Source organism: Lipophrys pholis (assembly GCF_963383615.2).
Source record: "Lipophrys pholis genome assembly, chromosome: 7".
Classification (NCBI taxonomy): Eukaryota; Metazoa; Chordata; class Actinopteri; order Blenniiformes; family Blenniidae; genus Lipophrys; species Lipophrys pholis.
In genome coordinates, this window is record NC_137638.1 from 29965260 (window position 1) to 29986491 (window position 21232).

The following is a 21232-nucleotide window of genomic DNA, read 5'->3' on the forward strand; positions in this document are numbered from 1 at the left end:
TACTAACACTATACGTATGTCCAGAACACCTGGAGGGAGTTTCACTCAAAATTGGAAAAATCTGAAGTTCAATTGATTTGATTTTAAGTGGCCGGGTGTCATTTTGTAGCTGCAACATCACATTCATCTTCAGATTGAATTGCAACTTTTCTGGGTTATAAAATGTAACCTGATCCCACGTGAAACAAACTAGTGTAAACCAGTGTGTTTCAATACTAAAGGACCGTGCAACAGTACTTTTTAACTTTGTTTTGCTTTTTTTTAAAGCTGTTGGTGACCTCACCGTGACTTCACCGTGACCTCACTGTGACCTCACTGTGACCTCACCGTGACTTCATCGTGACGTCACTGTGACCTCACTGTGACCTCACCGTGACCTCACCGTGACCTCACTGTGACTTCACCGTGACCTCACTTTGACCTCACTGTGACCTCACCGTGACCTCACTGTGACATCGCTGTGACCTCACTGTGACCTCACTGTGACCTCACCGTGACCTCACCGTGACCTCACTGTGACCTCACCGTGACCTCACCGTGACCTCACCGTGAGCCACTCAAAAGGAAAATACAGTGTGGACAGTCTCTGGAAGCGCTGCGACCGTACCAGTGTTCCATGGCCGTAGGAATTACAACGATGTTTCCTCCAGCGTGTCACGACTTTCAGTCCAGATTCTCCTGGACTTGGTACTTTTATTTTGGCAGTCACAGTAATAACAATCTAACTTGGTCGTCTGTTCACTAGAATGTCTGTGTTCTCCCGTGGTATGGCCGGCATGTTCTCGACATCACAAACTTTTCTGGAACGAAAATTGCAAAAATGATAAACGGGGCCTTCGTATCACACTTTCAAGTTAGTATGACCCCAAAAACATTATCCTCCTCTTTCTCCAGCTCCAGCTGCTCCTCTTCCTCCTCCTTTTCCTCTTTCTCCACTTTTTCCTGCTCCTCTTCTTCCTGCTCATCTTCCCCTTCCTCCTCCTCCCCCTCCTCCTCCTCCTCTTTCTCTTCACCTCCTCCTCCCCCTCCTCCTCCTCCTCCGCCTCCTCCTCTTTCTCTTCACCTCCTCCTCCTCCTCCTCCTCCTCCTCCTCCTTCCTCCTCCATACATATTTATTGATGTTTAGCTGATTGGTCCGTTTGGACCTGAGGACTGACGGCTCCTTCACTCGACTCCACCTCCTTTCAGCTCCGTCTCGCTCAGGTTTGTTTTGTTTCTGAACTTTCCCTGCATGTCATTTCAGCAGAATCCATCATCAGAAGAGCTGCTTGTTTACATCAGCGAGGCCTCACAAGTGCTCTCCGTCCACTTTGAAACCCATGTGGAGATGCTGGGTTCTGTTTAAGTTTGGTGATAGTGATGAGTGATGAATCAGTGAGGGAGAAAAAGGAACATTAATGGACCGTGTTTTCACTCAGAGGCTTCACATGTTACATAAGCATCGCAGGCTGAACCACAACCAGGGCCTGGATTAATAACCACTGCTTTTATGATTGATATGTTTACTGCGCTGGTGTTTCAGAGAGTCATTAAGCTCTTTTAGGAGAAACAGGCTCTTTTAGCTGAGCACTTTGATCTGCTGTGTTCACTGTTCACTCTCATACAGCTGGCTGAGGGTGTTTATGAATGAGGCATGTATTTGTATATGGACATAATCACACGTGTATATCACCAGACATAAAGTTTACAATTGACTGAAAATGTGCATCACCACAGAGTCCACTTTACATGTTGATTTTCTTCCTTTTATTCATAGAGCAATGTTTTGTCGACAGTTTGTTCTCAGCACGATTGAATCATTTAACATTCTCTAATACTCATGTCGTCATTCCAGTAATCGAGAATCTAGTAAAATGAATGGGTGCAGCAGATAGAGCAGAAATACCTAATGAAACCGATTTCTCAGTCAATAGGTCTGATGTTGATGAGAAAAGCACAAATACTTCATAAACAGACTGACTGATGTAACTTCAACTAACGTCCAGACAACAGAGCATCTTCCTCCTCTAACATCCGGATTATAGAGCATCTTCCTCCTCTAACATCCAGATTATAGAGCATCTTCCTCCTCTAACATCTAGACTACAGAGCATCTCCCTCCTCTAACATCCAGACTATAGAGCATCTTCCTCCTCTAACATCTAGACTACAGAGCATCTTCCTCCACTAATGTCCAGATTATAGAGCATCTTCCTCCTCTAACTGATGATCCTCTAAACTCTTCTCACTATGACGAGAGAGTGCTCACCACCGCACCCTGCAGCTTCCACTGTAAACAAGAAAGCTTGTTTTGAGTGAGTTTTGTTAATGAGTCTCTGTGTTGCATTCAGTATGTATGAATACATGAAGAGGTGATAACTCCTCCAAGGCTTCCTGTTGTCTTTTTAATTATGTTATTCTATATTGACTAATTGCTGCTTGAGCAACATAAATGTGTCATCGATTTACACTCCCACTGTTACTGAAGTGCACTGACCTTTGACCTGTATTACTGGATCACCAGCAAGATGATCTGACAGGGTTTTGTTCGGTAATTACACACACACATGCACGCACGCACGTACACACACACACACACACACACAAAACCTTTTACACCACAATGGAAGAAACACTGAAATCTGCTCGCAGAGAACAACACACCATAAACATCAACAACGGGAGAACACAGACATTCTAGTGGACAGACGACCAAGTTGGTAAATACGGTGCCTGTCAAAATAAAACTACCAAGTCCAGGAGATTCTGGACTCGGAGTCCTGAGTCTCTGGATGAAATATTGTTCTTATTGTCCGTCTCAGCATGAGCAGACGATCTATTTCCCCTGGCTGTGGCACACATGTGCAGTCTGAGTGTTTCTACCGTCTACACGGAGACGAACCCGAGTGTTTCCAGAAAGTGTTGTTTTTGAGCCGTTTCCAAAAGGTTTTGTCTTCAGTGAATTCTACTACCGATGTCACACAAACACACACCTAAAACGTGTTGTTTAATCCTTTACTTGGTTAAAGTAAAGAAATGCCCAAGACTCCCTTGACATTATTTCTGATTGATTTATTAAATAGCCACTTGGTCCAGACAGAAACATACGCTTTGACCCAACTTCCATTGGCGAAGGTAAAAAAACGTGTGTCCATGTTATGTTCCTGCCTCTATCTCCTGGTTTCGTCTAGTTCCACACTCTCACAACAGTTTCTGCAATTCAGCAATTTTAGCTCACAGCCCTGATAAGTCCAGCAATGATAATGTAGTGTATATATGGTTTTCCCCTTCAAATGGAACAAAAGTTTCCGTTTTCACTTGAAATCATTGCCGTGTAAACGGGGTCTCAGTCTTGTTTCTTTCAGCAGTTACTTATTGAAGCATGAGACACCTGATGACGCCAGATGTACCTTCTCCAACACAGAAACACTTTCATCTATCGTGATGTTGGTTTCCTGCCTCGTGCATTTTATTTTGAAGGCCTGTGGGTGAACGGGTGTGTCGTGGGGGGGTGAAAGGGGGCATTTTGCATCTTGCTTGCAGTGACCTAAATACAAGGCCACTCTGGACTTTACTCTTATTAGTGTACGAGTGAAGTTGTTGAATATTACCATCACGGTCTGATTTTCCATAAATACAGAGATTCCAGCCGATGACGACGGAGCTCTTTCCCTTCATCTGATTGAAATGTGTCCAAACTCAAAGCTCCTCTAGTGGCGGTTGTTTTCAGAGCGCTGGATGTAAAGATCAAAGTGGGAATGATTAATGAGGATGAAATTCATATTCCAGTGCTTTCCGTGTTTCTGCTCCTCTGCCAGCTGAGAAACGTCTCAAAACACAGTTAGGTGAAAAATGTATGCGTGTCGAGCCGGACCGCTCCTCTCAGTCACTAAACAGTTGACATTCAGGAGATGTATCGGCCATCACAGGAGGCCATATTTGCATCGGGCACTAACACAGATGTGAGCCGTCGCTGCCGGACACACAGATGTGTTGAAAAATGTCTTTCTTCTCTTTTCAGCGCCGAGCCGCGGGTCACTCATCCATCACCGTGATGGACGGGCGTGTAGAAATTTCTTCAAAGACTATTTTTATTTGTCGTGTTTGCCATCAGAATGAAAAGCTACTTTGTGTTGCGTCTGCATGTGAGTGGATTTTAACGTGATTGATGCCTGTGAAGCTCGCTGGCCGCAGCCCATTCTATTAACCGTGTATTCACACAGATTTAGTTTGCAGTTCATTTACTCTGTAATGTATCCTAATTATGGCAGATATGGTTAGTTAGTGTAGAATATGAGATTCTTACATGAAGCTTCATCCAGCAACTAATATTTCCCAGGAAGAGAAGCCTGCAGAATCAAACTCAACTGATGAAACTTGAGGATGATACTTTGATCGCAACGTCTCCATTTTGTGAACATGATAATAAGAATATCTGGACTGAGGTTATTACTCTTCTGGCTGGGTTGAATGAACAATATGTGCTTTATTAGCCTCAAACTTTGGAAACAAAGTGACAGAAATGAATATAATGGGAGGAAACAACGATAGTTTAGTGTGATTATTATAAAATTAACGACATAACCAGCCACTTCTCCTCCTGTCTTACAGTTCCATTTTGTACCACTAGATGACGTCGTGGGTCACTGTACCATCTCACAACGTGGACAATAGGGGAGTATTGGGAGCGACAAACTGAGAGTGAACTCTTAAAACCCTTACACTGACACACTGAAGGTTGTTTCTGGACATCGTTTTCAAAATGTTGCCGTGTGACCGTGAAACGTGCGTTTTCACTTGAAAAGTTTTCATGTGACCAGAAACTAAATCTAATAATATTGCTGTCCTGTTTGCGTTACGTGGACTCTCACAGCTGAATCCCAGAGCTCAGGTCTCAGTGTTTTCATCCTGAGCGCTGCTGTTTCTAAAACACTTCCACTTCAACACTTGATGAAATCACAGTCATTTTAACCTGAAACCAGCCTCCTGCCGGCCGCTCTCAGCCCGCAGGCCCTCCGTCTGACACACTATCTATTCTGACACCATATTGGCTGTTTGTGTACAAGCTTCATTTGATGAGTACGAGTGTGTTGAGGGAGGACACTATGTGGACTTTCTGCTTTAACAGGTCCGTCGATACGGAGAGAAAAGAAAGGAGAGGAAGGAAAAGGGACGCGCATCTGTGAGGAAAAAACAAAAAATTAACTTCTGTGTGTTTGTCTTCCCACATACACTACATGCACTGGATTACTGTGTGTGTGTGTGTGTGTGTGTGTGTGTGTGTGTGTGTGTGTGTGTGTGTGTGTGTGTGTGTGTGTGTGTGTGTGTGTGTGTGTGTGTGTGTGTGTTCAGAGAGCCATTGATTGTGTATTGACGAGGCGGGAGGAGTGATTTATAACTGCTGGTCTCGGGGGAATAATGTCTTCATATGAGGCGGACAGAGGAGACGTCTCCTCACAGCACAGATATTATTCTGTATGGATTAGACTGAGTCCATAAGGCTCAATCCAGCGCACTTCACTCCTCATGACTGCATCACACACACACACACACACACACACACACACACACACACACACACACACACACACACACACACACACACACACACACACACACACACACACACACACACACACACACACACACACACACACACACACACACACACACACGATGCTGATGTGCCTAAAACTGCCAGTTGTTGTTACAAGCTGTTTCTTTGTTTTGGGGGATTATTGTCACAGATACTTACCAGCATTATCCTCATGTCAACAACAACCACACAAGCACAACAAAAACAAAAAACAATCAGAGTAGACTTTGTTTGATAGGACATTTTTGTTGTTGTTTTTTTTGAATTCAAAGAATAATACGAGAAAGTGATTAGTTATTTCTCTAATCATATCATATAAATACAATTTTGGGAATTTGAGTTATGATGAATAGGATTTCAGTTAAAAGATTAGAAAACATTTTCTTTAAAGAGGCTTTCAACCCCCTTTATTGACTCCCTTTTAATTTGTAATCCTAGGTGTTTGTGTTGCTTCATTTTTACTGCGTGTATAATATAATAGAAGAGCACCCCCCCCTTTTCCAAAGATGTGGAGCGCGTGGAGGAAAGGCCCCTGCAGACTCCCACAAGGAGCCATAAGAAGAAGAAAAGTTGGGCTGTGACGTCCGCCAGCTGTCAAAAAAAAAGCTTTTTCGGCAGGAGAGGTCATTCTCCATGAAGAAGTTGTCGAACTCGCAGGCCACGCCCCCTCGCTACAGACCACGCCCCCTCACAGCAGCCACACGTCTGTGAAGCTACGTTTTAACTTTTCAACTGCAAGTCTCATTTCTCGTTTCAAATGTTTTCAGAAATACATTTTGCTGAGCTGCTTCAGTAACAAAAGAGAAAGCTTGTGTCTGAGCCGCGACGTTGGTCTGGTTTTAACTGCAGGAGCGGACAGCTTTGAGTGATGCGTTCAGGTCTATCACGTAAATCCTCCCTCCGACATGTTAACGAGCTGTGGGGCTCGTACAGTTGCGAGGTTACAAGCTAAACACGATCAAAATATGACTGAACGTACATGCTCAGCACGCGGCAGGGCAGAGGTTTCTGCAGTGCGGCACAGACATACTTCGGCCCGGACGGTCTGCACAACCAACCAAATTTCTTCAGCCAGAGGGAGCTGTCTGAAGGAAATGACGAACTTTCTTCTTGTTCTTATGGAGGATGAATTGGCCTTAACTGAGGGCCTCACCTTGAAAAAGTTAGAAAAAATAGACTTTAAATGGAGGATTCTAATGTATTCTGCTAAATTCTCCACTGTAACAGTTGATATTGAAGGAACCAAACACCAAATATGTTATGGAAGAAACATTCTTATATAAAAGCACTTAACTGAACCAATATAAAAATGTATACAATATATATACATTTATACACATGTACATAATATATACAAAGATGTATACAAAAAACATTTTAATGAAACATTCTGCTGCAAAATACAGTGAAATGTAAAAGCAGAACTATAATTCTATATGACCACGTTGCTTGGTGGTTTGAGGGGCTGGATTGGAGGCGTTTGGGGGCCGGTTTTGGCCCACGGGCCTTATGTTTGACTGAAGTGAAACGTAAAGGGAGTCACAGCTCAGCACCGTGCTGCGGAGTCTGCATGACATCAAAATCCTCATCTGCTGATAACAGAGTGTCTCCTCATCCGAGGTTCTACTCTAAGAGATTTCACATGGCGTTGATCAAACCGTCCACTATTCTCTTGGCCGTCTTTTTCCAAAATTGACCGTCCAAATGACAGCTGCCTAAAACTGTGTATGTTTTCAATAGATGCACACCTCTGAAGCTTGCACTCATACAGTATGTATTTTCAATTCTTTGATATATTTTAAAATGCTTTTTTTGTGTTTCACGAATCGCAAAGTAAAACTCAGAGAATAAAACAAAAAAAGATTGACATTTTTAAGTTTATCTGTAAAATACATCTAAAATATCCAAACGTTTTACTGTGAAAACTTAAATGAATGGAGAATTTCACTTCTCTTCCTGCTTCACACTCCTGTCAATGAGCAGTTCCAGGCATCAAAACAATAAAGCTGGTGTCAAATTACATGCAGATTTTTTGTGTTAAAGAAGTTAATCAGAAGAAAGTGTGATGAAGAAAACGAAGAGGCAGAAGCGAAGACGGTTCGTTTTCTGAGCTACGCTGAGGGTCTGTTAACACCTCAAAGAAAATGCAAAACATTTGCTTTGGTTGTTTGTTTACATGACAACGATGCTCAGAGCCACTGAAAACACAACTTTTTGGAAAAGATCTCTCAAGTCGGAACCTTTTGAAAACGCTGGGGCTCCTTCGCTGTGTCGACGAGCGAAAACGAGACTTTCTGGGAACGCTCGGTTCCCGTCTCCGTGGAGACGGCAGAAGCGACGTGGCGCCCGTGGTGTGACTGCATACGCCTCAGCAGGCGGCGCAGCTGCCGCATGGCGTCACGTAGCACTCGCCGGGTTGAACTTTTAGAAGTTTTCTGCGCAGTATCCCAGTTACAGTAGTGAGGATTGTGAGGGTGTAAAAACTTTTTGAAAATGAAAACAAAAAACAATGCGTTTTCACTTTTTAACCTTATTCTGAGAGAATGTATAATATGATAAACATCTGACATCATATTTAACAACCGTTCCCATGAAACCTGGGACAATAGCTGCATTTCAATTCATCTGATTATAACACAGTCATCTCAACAAGCTCTGCTCAGTTTTACACCGTTCCTACAGATAAATGGTTCATAGTGGGGTCATTTAATAAAGTCCTGGGTGAAAATTTAAATCTGAAATTCCCTTCAAAAAGTCACTATGCTAGTAAGTATCCTGTAAAGGGTTCAGAAGTTGCCATAAATCTGACTTTTCCTCAAGTTGATCAGTTGTTTGACTCGTGACTTTCCAAAAAGTAGAACCCGGTTCTTTTGTCCTTCGCTTGCTTTAGCTTCTGCGTCTTAGTGGGAATGTGCTGTTGGAATGAAGTCAAATTGTGAATGAGTTTCAATGAGCTGCAGGAGGCACACACACACACACACACACACACACACACACACACGGTCCATACATGTGGTAACTCCTGCAAACTGTAGAAAAACACATTTACACGTGCTTGTGTTTGCAAATATTGCGATCGTGTGTGTGTGTGTGTGTGTGTGTGTGTGTGTGTGTGTGTGTGTGTGTGTGTGTGTGTGTGTGTGTGTGCATTGGGGGGGTGATGGAGGTGTTTATGCTTCACCTCTTCCTCCTCTTCTCTCCACTGTAATAAACAATAACCGGGCATTAATCTTGCGGCCTGCTGCCTTAATAAATAATATCCACACATTCATCAACTTAAACTATTCACAATCAATGCAGCTCTTCATAGAAAACCCACCTAATAAATAGTGATGCGGCCCACTGAGGCGTGAACTTATAGACCAGCCGGCTGATAAATGAACCCACCCCCTTGGCGAGACGCCTTTTATGTGGAAAACTGCAAGTGAGAATTTTTCGATTTTATATTACACTATTTTACTCTTATTACTTTCCTGTACACATGCGTGTGCGCCGTGCGTGTGCACTGTGCGTGTGCGCCGTGCGTGCGTGCTCTCTGGGAGCTGGAGGTGTTTGTGATTTATTAGAGCGGTGAAGATGTTGGTCTATTTGTTTCATTCTCGTTCTGGGCTGTTCACCTATTTGTTTGATACTGATGTTCCAGAGCTGCTTCAGGTTCAGACGTGGGAATTTGTTCTGGACTAACACACACACACACACACACACACACACACACACACACACACACACACACACACACACACACACACACACACACACACACACACACACACACACACACACACACACACACACACACACAGCTGGACCGAAGGTTGTTTACAGTCAGTAAACAACAACAAGAAGTTTTGTTTAGAAAACCAAAGAAAATCTTTCATGGAGAAGAAAAATGAAAGAAGCATAAGTTTTGTCCCTTTTTTTATATTAACATATAAAACAAAATGTCAATTTTTTTTAATCATTTTTGATTAAAGAAATTGCAACATCAGATCACATGAAATACTCACTTATATACTTTTTCATGACTCATAAGCTAAAGTTATAGAGAAAAAAAGTGTTTGTGGGTAAAAGAAAAAGTAAAATATACAAATGTGTCAAAGAAATGAATATTGAACTTTTTGACATGTTGCAGAATAGTTGTAATAAAAAGAAGATGTTCTTCAGGAATTATTTATCTCTTGGTTGTATTCTCCCTTTATTACCTTTATAATTCATCCTGCCTCATACACTAGAATTAGCCAAAACATTATGACCATCATCCTTGCATTTGTGCACATTGCAAAGGTTCTCCTGCTGGTGCCTTTCAAACTTTGTTCTCGGCCGCATAAGCACATGATAAGAACACATTTGGGTTAGAAGTCAAGCAGCAGAGTTTTAAACAAACTGAAGTTTCTTTAAGGTTTTGAATAGGGATGTCCTGATCAGATCGGTAGATATCGGATCGGGGCCGATATTGGTGATTTGTGAGTGATCGGGAATCGGCAAATCCAGCCGATCACCCCGCCGATCTAAAAAAAAACAAAAAAACAACTTGGTCCGCAACGTCACCTAATAACCACAACAACCACGGATTACAAGCTCCGGTGGAGCTGCAGAAGCTAGATGCAGGCGGAGCGGGGCCATAGACCTATAAAACTAGATTTATGTATAGTGGTTTAAGTGTTTATGTGCAGAAGTCTACTTCTAAATTTCTATGTGGTCTGTCTTCTTCTGCTTTTTTATTGTGTTTGGTGAGTCACAGCGCCCCTAAAGGCCTGGCATGTGTACTACATGCCCTGAAGCCTCGTGTTGAGCCGTGTTCATAGTGAGGTGTGGACGGAAGATTTTCGGGAGAAGACCAGGGAGGAAAAAGATAATTTTTTCGTCATGTGGATGTACCCTCAGTTTACAACAACTAAAGAAAAAGCCTTAAATAAAAAAAAAGCTTTAAAATAAAGGATAAGTACCCACAGAGGAGCAATATGGTGAAAAAACTAACCCAGAAGGTTACGCTAGTTTGAAGGGAGACTGGGATATTCTGAATAAGTTTTTGAGAGAGCTATGTTCAAACTACTTTTGTCAAACAGGTTTTACCACTTTGAAGTGGAATTAAGTGTTTATAATTCACATTGACATGTAAATGTTTTGTGACAATTCAGGTCAAACCTCTCATACTGCTTTAAGGTAAACTGAAATTTAATACACAAAGAAGTTACATTGCCTAAGAGTATTTATGTTTAAATCATTCTGAGAAGAATCTTGATTCAATAAGTGAGTTTTACAATAATTTCTAGGTAAACAAAGCTTCTGCCAATAGTGCTTTTAGCCTCAGACATCTTAGTTGCTCCAAAAATAGACTGTTGAGTATCTTTGCAATAGCAATGTAAGTATCGGATCAGGAAAGTATCGGTATTGGCAGATACTCAATTCTGAAAAATCGGATCGGTATCGGGGGCAAAAAAGTGTGATCGGGACATCCTTTGTTTTGAAGGTAGCATCAAATTGAAAGTTGGTGGTCGAAGTGAGATGGTGAAGATGTTCTGGAAGGATGAATGAAGGAATGATGCTTTGGTTCGTTGTTGATCTGGGGTTCAGGAGTGACGCGTGAATAATAATCTGATTTCAGACGGATGTTTTTAAACTCTGGAGAGATGTTAAAGCTTCCCGGTGCCTCCATGCTCTTGAGCTGAAAACCCTGTCCTGTCTGACCTGTTCCCTCCTGGCTGGACTCTTCCTGTCTCCCCAGGCCGTACCAGTGTGGCCACTGTTCCCAGTCCTTCTCCCAGCCGTCCGAGCTGAGGAACCACGTGGTGACGCACTCCAGCGATCGCCCCTTTAAATGCGGATACTGCGGCCGGGCGTTTGCGGGGGCCACCACGCTCAACAACCACATCCGCACGCACACCGGAGAGAAGCCGTTCAAGTAAGTAACAGTGAGTACCCCCACCTATCCACCCCACCCACCCAACTTCTCCCCGCCTCCCACCAGCTGTTGACAAGTTCAGTCTACACCCACATGTAGACCAAGGGTCTGCAGCCTGCAGCTCTGGAGCCACATCTGGTACATGAAGCTCTCACTATGCCTATATAGACATTTTATCTTATTTTTACTGTATTCACACACCAGAGTCCTTTTAGAAATGACTTTCATCACTTGGACAAAAAAGAATTCAGGAAAAGACACAATAACTACAATGGGATGAAAAATGACTTCTAAATGCTAAAATGACTAGAATTGCTAAAAAGGGAAAATTGGATTGGTATTGGGTGACACTTTATAAGTAATGGGCGATTCCAGAGCAGTATGGGGCGATAGCAGATTGATGTCTGCGATACCTGCATTGGTTTTACTTAGAATCAGATTGGAAATAAAATCTGTGATATTGCATATCACTAATTTGAAACTATTACTGATAGTGGGCCTTGTGGGCCAGTGTTCGAAGTGAGTTCAATTAAAAAAACAACAAACAACAATTATCAAACAGAGGAGGAGCTGCTTCCACTGACACGGCTCATGTTTAAATGACACTCAGCACTTTCTAGAACTATTATCCATCATTGTCCACATGTGAGTCTTAACTGAAGAGTTTGAACAGGTTATCCACAAAATGAGGAAAACAAATATTTTTGTTTTTGACCCAAAATGACAAAACCAAAGCCATGTACATTCAATGAGTTATTTCACCTAGTGAGTGGTGTTTTTCTACTGAACCTGCTGAAGGAAGGTTCTATTTCATCCTTCCTGACCGCCAGAGGCGCAGGTCGACTAATTATATCAACAAAGTCACCCGTGACCCCTGGATCATCAGGTGATCTCTTCCTTCTCTCTTCTCGCGATTGCAGATAAGATAGCAGCTCGGTGTTTGATATTCACAGCTTGTTGCTTGTAGCTTCGTAACCGTCAGGTTGGCGCCTCGAGTATTCTCGTCTGCTAGAAGCTGTGACTCGCTGTTTTCCCTTTTCGAGTGTGGCTGGGACACCACAGTCCGCGGCAGGTGAGAGCGCCGCTTGACTAATGTGACCAGTTACCAGGGGGCTGCTGGAGGTGGTGAGTACTGTGCACGTCTATCATTGGTGGAGATTCACCTTGTGATTGTGTGCTAACATAGCCTCGGTTGCTCCGCGGCTACGCCGCTGTCTCTCCTCTGTGTGTTAAACAGCCAAGGTTACTCTGCTGTGTTGCTGGGATTTCTGTTGGCACTGCTGGGGTAACCTGGCCGGTGGATTCGCTGGTGTGTGGGGCTGACATGGGTCTCCCGGCAGTGTTTGGGCCGGTGTTTGGCACAGCTTGTACGCTCTCTCTCTCTCTCTCTCTCTCTCTCTCTCTCTCTCTCTCTCTCTCTCTCTCTCTCTCTCTCTCTCTCTCTCTCTCTCTCTCTCTCTCTCTCTCTCTCTCTCTCTCTCTCTCTCTCTCTCTCTCTCTCTCTCTCTCGCTCACTACCAGCAGTGTGTGCACTGTGGTTCTGTCGGGGGTTGCTCCAGTCAGATTCACTGGGCATATCGTTTGATCACTCTTGGCCGGTGCGCTCGCTGACCTGAGTCAAGCTTCAACATCAAAGCTGCTGTAGCTGAAATTAATTATTTTTTTTAAAGGCAACGGCATCCATGGCTGTACCACTCTGGCTCACTCACATCTCCTTTCAGCAGTGTAAATTAATAATAGTTATTAATACAACTAATTATTAATTTAATACTTATTAAGGTAGTATTTGTTAGTATAATTATTAATAATATTAATGTAGTTAATAATATTCATAAATTACTAATAATAATAATAATTGTGAAGGATGGACTGCCGTGTGTGTCTCCTGCATGGCCCCCCTTCAGGCAGAGGACGATCACTATCGGTGTCCTGCTTGTCTTGTCATTGACCACCTAAAAGAGGGGCATCTGATAATCCGTGCATGAACTGCAGTTTAATGCCTATTGCACTGCGACTCTCTAGGTTGGCTGAGGCAGCGGGCATGATAGACCTGCCCTCGTCAGATAGAGCCATCTGCGGTGCTGAGGGTACCGCCACGGTGTCCGGTGATCTTCCGCGGAAAGTGAGGAAGGTCGAACAAGGTCTGGCTAACAAGGTGGATGCTTTCGCCATGAAATTTGCGCAGATTAAGGCCATCTTGCTTGGCCTGCACACAGAACCCAGGGCGCCAGACTTCATGGTTAACCCCGTCTCTGGGCCATCCCACCTCTAGGATGAGGATGCGCTGTCCACGGCAGCATCCTGTATCCTGTTTGGTGATGCTGGCAGGGATGGGCAGGATGAGGTTGCCTCACAGGCTTCTCATGCCTTTTCAGAGGGTTCTCGTAGGTCCTCCTCCGTAGGCTCAGTGTCTAGCTGTGGCATTGTGCAGCCAGCAATGACACAGCCTGGCCGTGCCTGGGGTTGGATGACGCCCTGGTCCTTACCATAATGGCAAAGGTTTTCTTCAGGCAGACCCCCAATCCCCCGGCCTTTGTGGTGCCTCCCTCTGACCCATACATTGCGGAGCTCCGCAAATGCTTTCCGGCCTCAAGGGTTCTCTCCCATCACACAGGCGATGGCAGGGCTCTGGCAACCATGCATGGTGCTGGCAGCTATGGGTTGGAACAGCTAACTCCAGTTGAGCCTGCCATTGCGGCACTGATAGTTTCGCCAGATGAGGCCGTCAGACCAGATGCACGCTGCCCCCGGCCTCAGTGCAGATTGACAGATGATTTGTTGACCCGCAGTTTTAACATTGCTGCCTGTATGTGACGTCTGGGTAATTCGCTGTCACACCTGGTGCTGGCTCTGTCACGTACCTTGCAGGATTCTGGGGCGGAGCCTTCAGCCCAGTCCCTCAGCGATGCCTCACGACAGACATTGGTATTTATGACCAGGGAGTCGGGCAGGCTGATGTCGATGATAACTTTGACATGTCGCCAGGTCTGGCTGGCACAGTTCCCTCTATCCAAGTCATGCCTCAGAACACTACGTTTTCTTCCGGTTGTGCCGCAGCAGACATTTGGCCGAGCGGCATTGCAGCCCTTTGAACCTAGTTTGCAAGTTGGCCAGGCAAGGCAGCAGTTTGCCAGCCTGCCCCAAGCACTCCCTGCCCCTCCTAGGCAGGGACATTTGGCAGCAGCTGCGGCAGATCACCCTTGTGTGTCCGCTCAACCCTCTGGGCAGTCCAGATGCAGGTCACGGTGCCAGGTACGCCAGCGCGTCCATATGCCCAGGGGCCTAGGGATTCTGGACCAAGTCGCCGCCAGGACCCCAAGAGGTAAGGGCGGGGGTTCCTGAATCTCAAAGGGCCGGTCGTCTGACTCTTTTCCCAGGAGCAACTTCGCTGTTGGGAAGAGCCGGCCACAGACCCTTGGGTGGTGTCCACGGTATCCAGGGGTTACATGTTACAGTTCCAATGCCATTCTCCTACCTTCAGCAGGATCAAATGCACTGTGGTCAGAGATCCCGTGAAATCCCTTGTGCGAAGCCACGAGGTGGACACCCTTCTCGGAATGGGTGTGATCAAGCCAGTGAAACCGGAGGCTTGCCTCAGCAGGTTTTACTCCACTTACTTTCTGGTGCCCAAGAAAGAGGACGGATTTTGCTCAGCCCTGGATTCAATGGGGCTGAACCGGTTTCTCAAAGTTCTCCCCTTCCATTTCCTGCGTGTGGCAGACATTCTTCAAACTATCTCAGCAGGAGACTGGTTGGTGACAGTGGATCTGAAAGATGCATACTTTCATGCTCCCATTGCCCCTCATCACAGACAGTTCCTTCGTTTTATGTTCATGGACAAAGGTTTTCAGTTCAGAGTTCTGCCATTTTGGCTCTCCCTGGCCCCACGTATATTTACCCAGTGTGTGGCAGCTGCCCTGTCACCATTACAGACCAGTGGAGTAACGATACTCCCAAATCTGGACGACTGGGTAGTCATTTCCCCAACGCGGGATCAGGTGTTGAGGGACACTGCGGCTCTCCTCAGTCACGTGGACAATCTTGGCCTACGGCATTTCCAGCGCGGCAGCCGCCTGCAGTGTAGCCTGATCCTGAGGCTCACGGAGATGCTGGCCTCGGCATCCATGGCTGTACCACTCTGGCTTCTTACCCTTCAGGTATGGGTAAACAGCCTGCAATTGAACCCCAGCACTCAACAGCACAAGGTGGTCAGGGTGTCTGCCCAGTGCCTCCTTACCCTCCGACCCTGGAGGGAGAGAGCATACTTAATGTCAGGTGTACCCTTGGGGAGGGTAGCCTCCCGCCGGGAGGTTGTCGAGACGGACGCCTCTCTTGTTGGTTGGGGGGTCAGTGTGGCAGTCCAGGACTGTCAAAGGCCTGTGGAGTACCCAGAAGAAGCGGCAGCACATAAATGTGTTGGAACTTCAGGCGGTATTCCTGGTGCTCAGGCATATTCTACCTGTTCTAAAAGATTGGCATGTTCTCGTCCGGTCGGACAATACCTCAGCAGTGTACCACATCAACCACCAGGGCGGCACCAGATCTCTGGTGTGTCTGCGGGTGGCACACCGGCTCCTCATGTGGGCTTATGCCAACTTCCTGACCCTCCGGGCAATGCATGTTCCCGGTCTCGGGAACACTGCCGCAGATCTCTTCTCCCATTAGAAGCCTCCGTCCGGGGAGTGGAGACTTCATCCAGAGGTGGTGGCCGTGATATGGGCCATCATTGGACTAGCACGCCGTCCTTCAGTCTCTTGGGACCACGCTTTCTAAACAGAGACTCTCTCACTGGGTAGTGGAGGTCACTCAGTACGCCTATCGTGCACTGAGCATCCCGGTGCCTCAGGGCATAAAGTGCCATTCTACTAGAGGATATATATATCCAGGAGGCCTTAGTCCACACCAGACAAAACAATCTTTCTTCACCCCGTCATTCTACATTGGACAAAAATATAAATGCAACACTTTTTTCTTTGCTCCGATTTTTAATGAGCTGAACTCAAAGATGTAAAACATTTGCTATAAACACAAAAGTCCTATTTCTCACAAATCTGTCTAAATCTGTGTTAGTGAGCACTTCTCCTTTGCCGAGATAATCCATCCCACCTCACAGGTGTGGCATATCAAGCTGCTGATTAGACAACATGATTGTTGCACAGGTGTGCTTTAGGGTGGGCACGATAAAAGGTCACTATGAAATGTGCAGTTTTGCTTTTTTGGGTTGGTCTCGGGGGGAGTGTTCGAAAACCAATCAGTCTCTGGTGTGACCACTATTTGCCTCATGCAGTGCAACACATCTCCTTGGCATAGAGTTGATCAGGTTGGTGATTGTGGCCTGTGGAATGTTGGTCCGCTCCTCTTCAATGGCTGTACCAAGTTGCTGGATAATGGTAGGAAATGGAACACGCTGTCGTATACGCCGATCCAGAGCATCCCAAACATGCTCAATGGGTGACATGTCCGGTGAGGATGCTGGCCATGAAAGAACTGGGATATTTTCAGCTTCCAGGAATTGTGTACAGATCTTTGCAACATGAGGTCGCGCTTTATCAAGCTGCAACATGAGCTGATGGTCGTGGATGAACGGCACAACAATGGTCCTCAGGATCTCATCACGATATCTCTGTGCATTCAAAATGCCATCAATAAAATGCACCTGTGTTCGTTGTCCATAACATACGCCTGCCCACACCATAACCCCACCGCCACCATGGGCAACTCCATCCACAACGTTGACATCAGCAAACTGCTCACCCACACAACGCCACACGGTGTCTGCCATCTGCCCTGAACAGTGAAAACCAGGATTCATCCGTGAAGAGAACACCTCTCCAACGTGCTAGACGCTATCGAATGTGAGCAATTGCCCACGCAAGTCAGTCACGATGACGAACTGCGGTCAGGTGGAGACCCCGATGAGGATGACGAGTATGCAGATCAGCTTCCCTGAGACGGTTTATGACAGTTTGTGCGGAAATTCTTTGGATCTGCAAACCGATTGTTGCAGCAGCTGTCTGGGTGGCTGGTCTGAGACCATCATGGATGTGAACATGCTGGAGGTGGAGGTCCTGGGCTGGTGTGGTTACACCTGGTCTGCGGTTGTGAGGCCGGTTGGATGTACTGCCAAATTCTCTGAAACGCCTTTGGAGACGCTCATGGTGGAGAAATGAACATTCAATTAACTGCCAACAGCTCTGGTGGGCATTCCTGCAGTCAGCATGTCGACTGCATGTTTCCTCAAAACTTGTGACATCTGTGGCATTGTGCTGTGATCAAACTGCACATTTCAGAGTGGCCTTTTATTGTGGCCACCCTAAGGCACACCGGTGCAATATTCATGCTGTCTCATCAGCATCTTGATATGCCACACCTGTGAGGTGGGAGGGATTATCTCGGCGAGGGAGAAGTGCTCACTAACACAGCTTTAGACAGATTTGTGAGAAATAGGTCTTTTGTGTTTTTAGAAAATGTTTTACATCTTTGAGTTCAGTTCATGGAAAATCAGAGCAAAAACAAAAGTGTTGCGTTTATATTTTTGTTTATTCGAATAAAGTTTCTCAAAAACACGACACAATGAAAATGACTCAAACCAATGTAGTACATATGCCATGTGCATAGGTGGCGCTGCAACTCTGCCTTAGAAATACACCAACACCAGAGAAGAACTCCGAAATCAACAAACATCTGGTCTTATTAAAGCGACGAGCATCAGCAGCTCCTGCAGCTCCACCTGCTGCAGGTCGTCCGCCATGTTGTTGTTGTGAAGTGACGCTGCGGAGGTTCGCGAGGTTATCTGGTGGAGAGGTGGGGCAATGACATTATCGTTTTCAGCTAATGTGCGTCTTGTCCGTCCACACTACAAAGCCCAGGCGGCGATTTAAGATGTTTCCATTCGATAATATTTTTTTTTAAAACGATGTGGTTACTTGAAACGGCGTTGTCGTGTGGACAGGGACTTAGTCCACATCTGCTGACAGAAACACTTTGCACCATGTTTGAACTGTGTCTTATTTTGGCTTTTTTCCATTTTTCATGATCCCTCTTTGGAATATTTGGTTCCCCCTCCTGTCAAGGATGCGGTGACCTCTGACCTTCGGGGAGTTTCATTCTGTGCTGCCGCGATGTGAGCACAGCAGCCGCCGGCCAGTGAGCAGCCTGATGGTGAATCCTCCCCTGAGTCTCACCCAATAGGAGAGTGACTCCTGCTGCAGTCGCCGCTTTCTGGATGCTCCTGCTGTCAGCTGGTAGCGGACAAAGATGGCCGCCCCAGTGGGTGAAGAGGTCAGCAGTCAGGGAAGTAACGGAGGGCAAAGAAGCACAAGAGGTGCAGAGAAAGTAAGGAAAGCAGAATAATGGGTTGGAGTTGTGGTGAATGTGGAGGACTTGTCTCGGGGGGGGGAAGCTGCTAAAAACAAATTAACATCCTTAATAAGCAATCAGAGGAATCCGAAGCGGTCATTGACGTGAGGCAGCGAAGGGATGAGAGGGAGAAAGAGCGTGAAGGAACAAGAGATCACGACGTGAAAAGTGAAACTACACGAGGAATCCAGTTAAAGCAAATCAGCGTTCTTAATAAGCAATCAGAGGAAACCCCGAACCTTTTCATCAGCACTTCAGAGTCTCGGTGGAGGCCGAGCGCGACAAAGACAATCACCAGCGTCAGAAATCTTTAGCCGATCGATGGCCTCGGGGAGTTATCTCCTCTCGGACAGCGCGGCAGATAGATTAAAGCTGCCACTGTCACTTTGTCAGGAAAAGCCTCAACTTTATTTTCCCGCTGAGGAGAGTGAAGCGGGAGATTCAGTAGCTTGTGGAGCCGCTCACACATTCCAGACCCGATCGTTCTAGAGCTTTCTGGAAAAACTGAGCCGGAAGAAGAAGATTTTGTGTTTGAACTGCGCAGATTTAAAACAATTTTTTGTTCCACTTGTTTCAATCAGGAAAAATGTGTCTTTTTCCGGGACATAGTTCTGTTCTGTGGAGTCAGTGAGCTCAGTTCCTTCTTTTCGACAGTGAATAAACCTCAGTCACATCAGTTTATCAGCACTTTATGAATCTACTGACTTCGTAATCAAACTGGGATTATCCGCAACACACACACACACACACACACACACACACACACACACACACACACACACACACACACACATTTTGATAATCGATTCATCTATAGATTATTTTTGTGATTATTTTTAAGAGAATAATTTTTTTAAACAAACATTTGGTTTCGCCTTTATTTACCCAGGTAACTTATTGAGACAATATTTCATGAAGAAAAAGAAAAAGAGGATTGTGCATTTTACAGCATTTTATATAATCATTTTTGTAAAACAGCTCAAAACTAAGGTCACATGACAACGCCATGTCATTGCCCCACCTCCCCACCAGATAACCCCACGAGCCTCCACAGCATCACTTCACAACAACAACATGGCGGACGACCTGCTACAGGTGGAGCTGAAGGAACTGCTGATGCTCGTCGCTTTAATAAGACCAGATGTTTGTTGATTTCGGAGTTCTTCTCTGGTGGTGTATTTCTAAGGCAGAGTTACAGCGCCACCTATGCACATAACGTATGCACTTTATTGTTTTGAGTCGTTTTCATTGTGTCGTGTGGACGAGAAACGTTATTAGACTGACGGGGTGAAAAAAGATTGTTTTGTCTGGTGTGGACTCTCCGACACAAAGAGCTTAATTAAAGCTTAATGAGCAACAAATGGACGCGGATATAAACTGCTGTCTCAACCTCGTCTCAGTTTTCTGGTCACTCATATTTTTTGTAGATTTGGTGTGAAGTGCTCAAACACTTTGGGAAACTTTGTTTGTGAAGTTTTCTCTCTGGAAGAATGTCTTTTCTCCCGGGTCTTGGGCCTGTCGACAGCCGCCTCCGCCATCTTGATGGAAGCATTGACTTTACTGTGGAGCACGAGACGCAAAACCAGACCAACTGTTGCTTCTTCTCCTGCTGTGCTGGTTAATCACAGCCACAGGCAGCTCATTACTGCCACACTGTGGGAGCTGCTGAAACAGATTGGTTGAAAATTTAAAAATAAATAAATAAATTGGACCACACATGGTAAAAAAAAGTGTTATTAATCAACTAATCATTGATCAAAATATTTAGAACTATTTGAAAGGTTGACGAGTCTATTTACGGACGACAGTTCATCTCTATAACTCCTGCTTGTCGTGTTCACATGAAGTTTATCACACGGGAACAAAACTCAAGTGTATCGTGGTAAAGCAGCAGGTGTAGAAGCAGCAGGTGTAGAAGCAGCAGGTGTAGAAGCAGCAGGTGTAGAAGCAGCGCTGCTGCACTGACCAGGCCGCAGGTCTGTGTTCACAGTTCCTGCTGAACCCGACGGGGCGAGAGACCAGCTGAAGCTTCATGAAGCTCGAGTTGAGCTGATGAGATCTGCCTCATCCCGGACAAACTGCTCAGCATCATCCCCCGCTGAGAGGGAACAGACGCCTGCCGGTCGATGGCCGGCGGACTGCAGGGCTCCCGCCTGGGCCCGCTCCCTTTGTTGTGCCGACTCGGTGTCTGTCCTGCTGGATTAGCTGCAATGACAGAGGAGCTTCAGAGGAGCTTTGATGTGACGAGCTGCTGTGGTTTCTTACATTTACAGACAAATAGCAGCAGGAACGTCCTCCAGGCCACAGCAGGCAGAGGTCTGCTTTCTTTTTCCTGCACTGAAAGAGAATTTAGCAAATGAGAACAGGGACAGATGGAAAACCCATCTTCTACAGGT

At 45.5% G+C, this 21232-nt stretch overlaps 1 protein-coding gene across 1 annotated transcript in view; it reads left to right on the forward strand.

The window, feature by feature from the left end:
- Positions 1–21232, forward strand: part of prdm6 (PR domain containing 6) — a gene marked incomplete at both ends in the record, with an annotated part of 92027 nt that overhangs the window by 69314 nt on the left and 1481 nt on the right. Inside the window, one exon of the mRNA XM_080467546.1 lies at positions 11301–11477. Coding sequence (XP_080323672.1) covers positions 11301–11477 — 177 coding nt within the window. The remainder of the gene's footprint in view (positions 1–11300; positions 11478–21232) is intronic.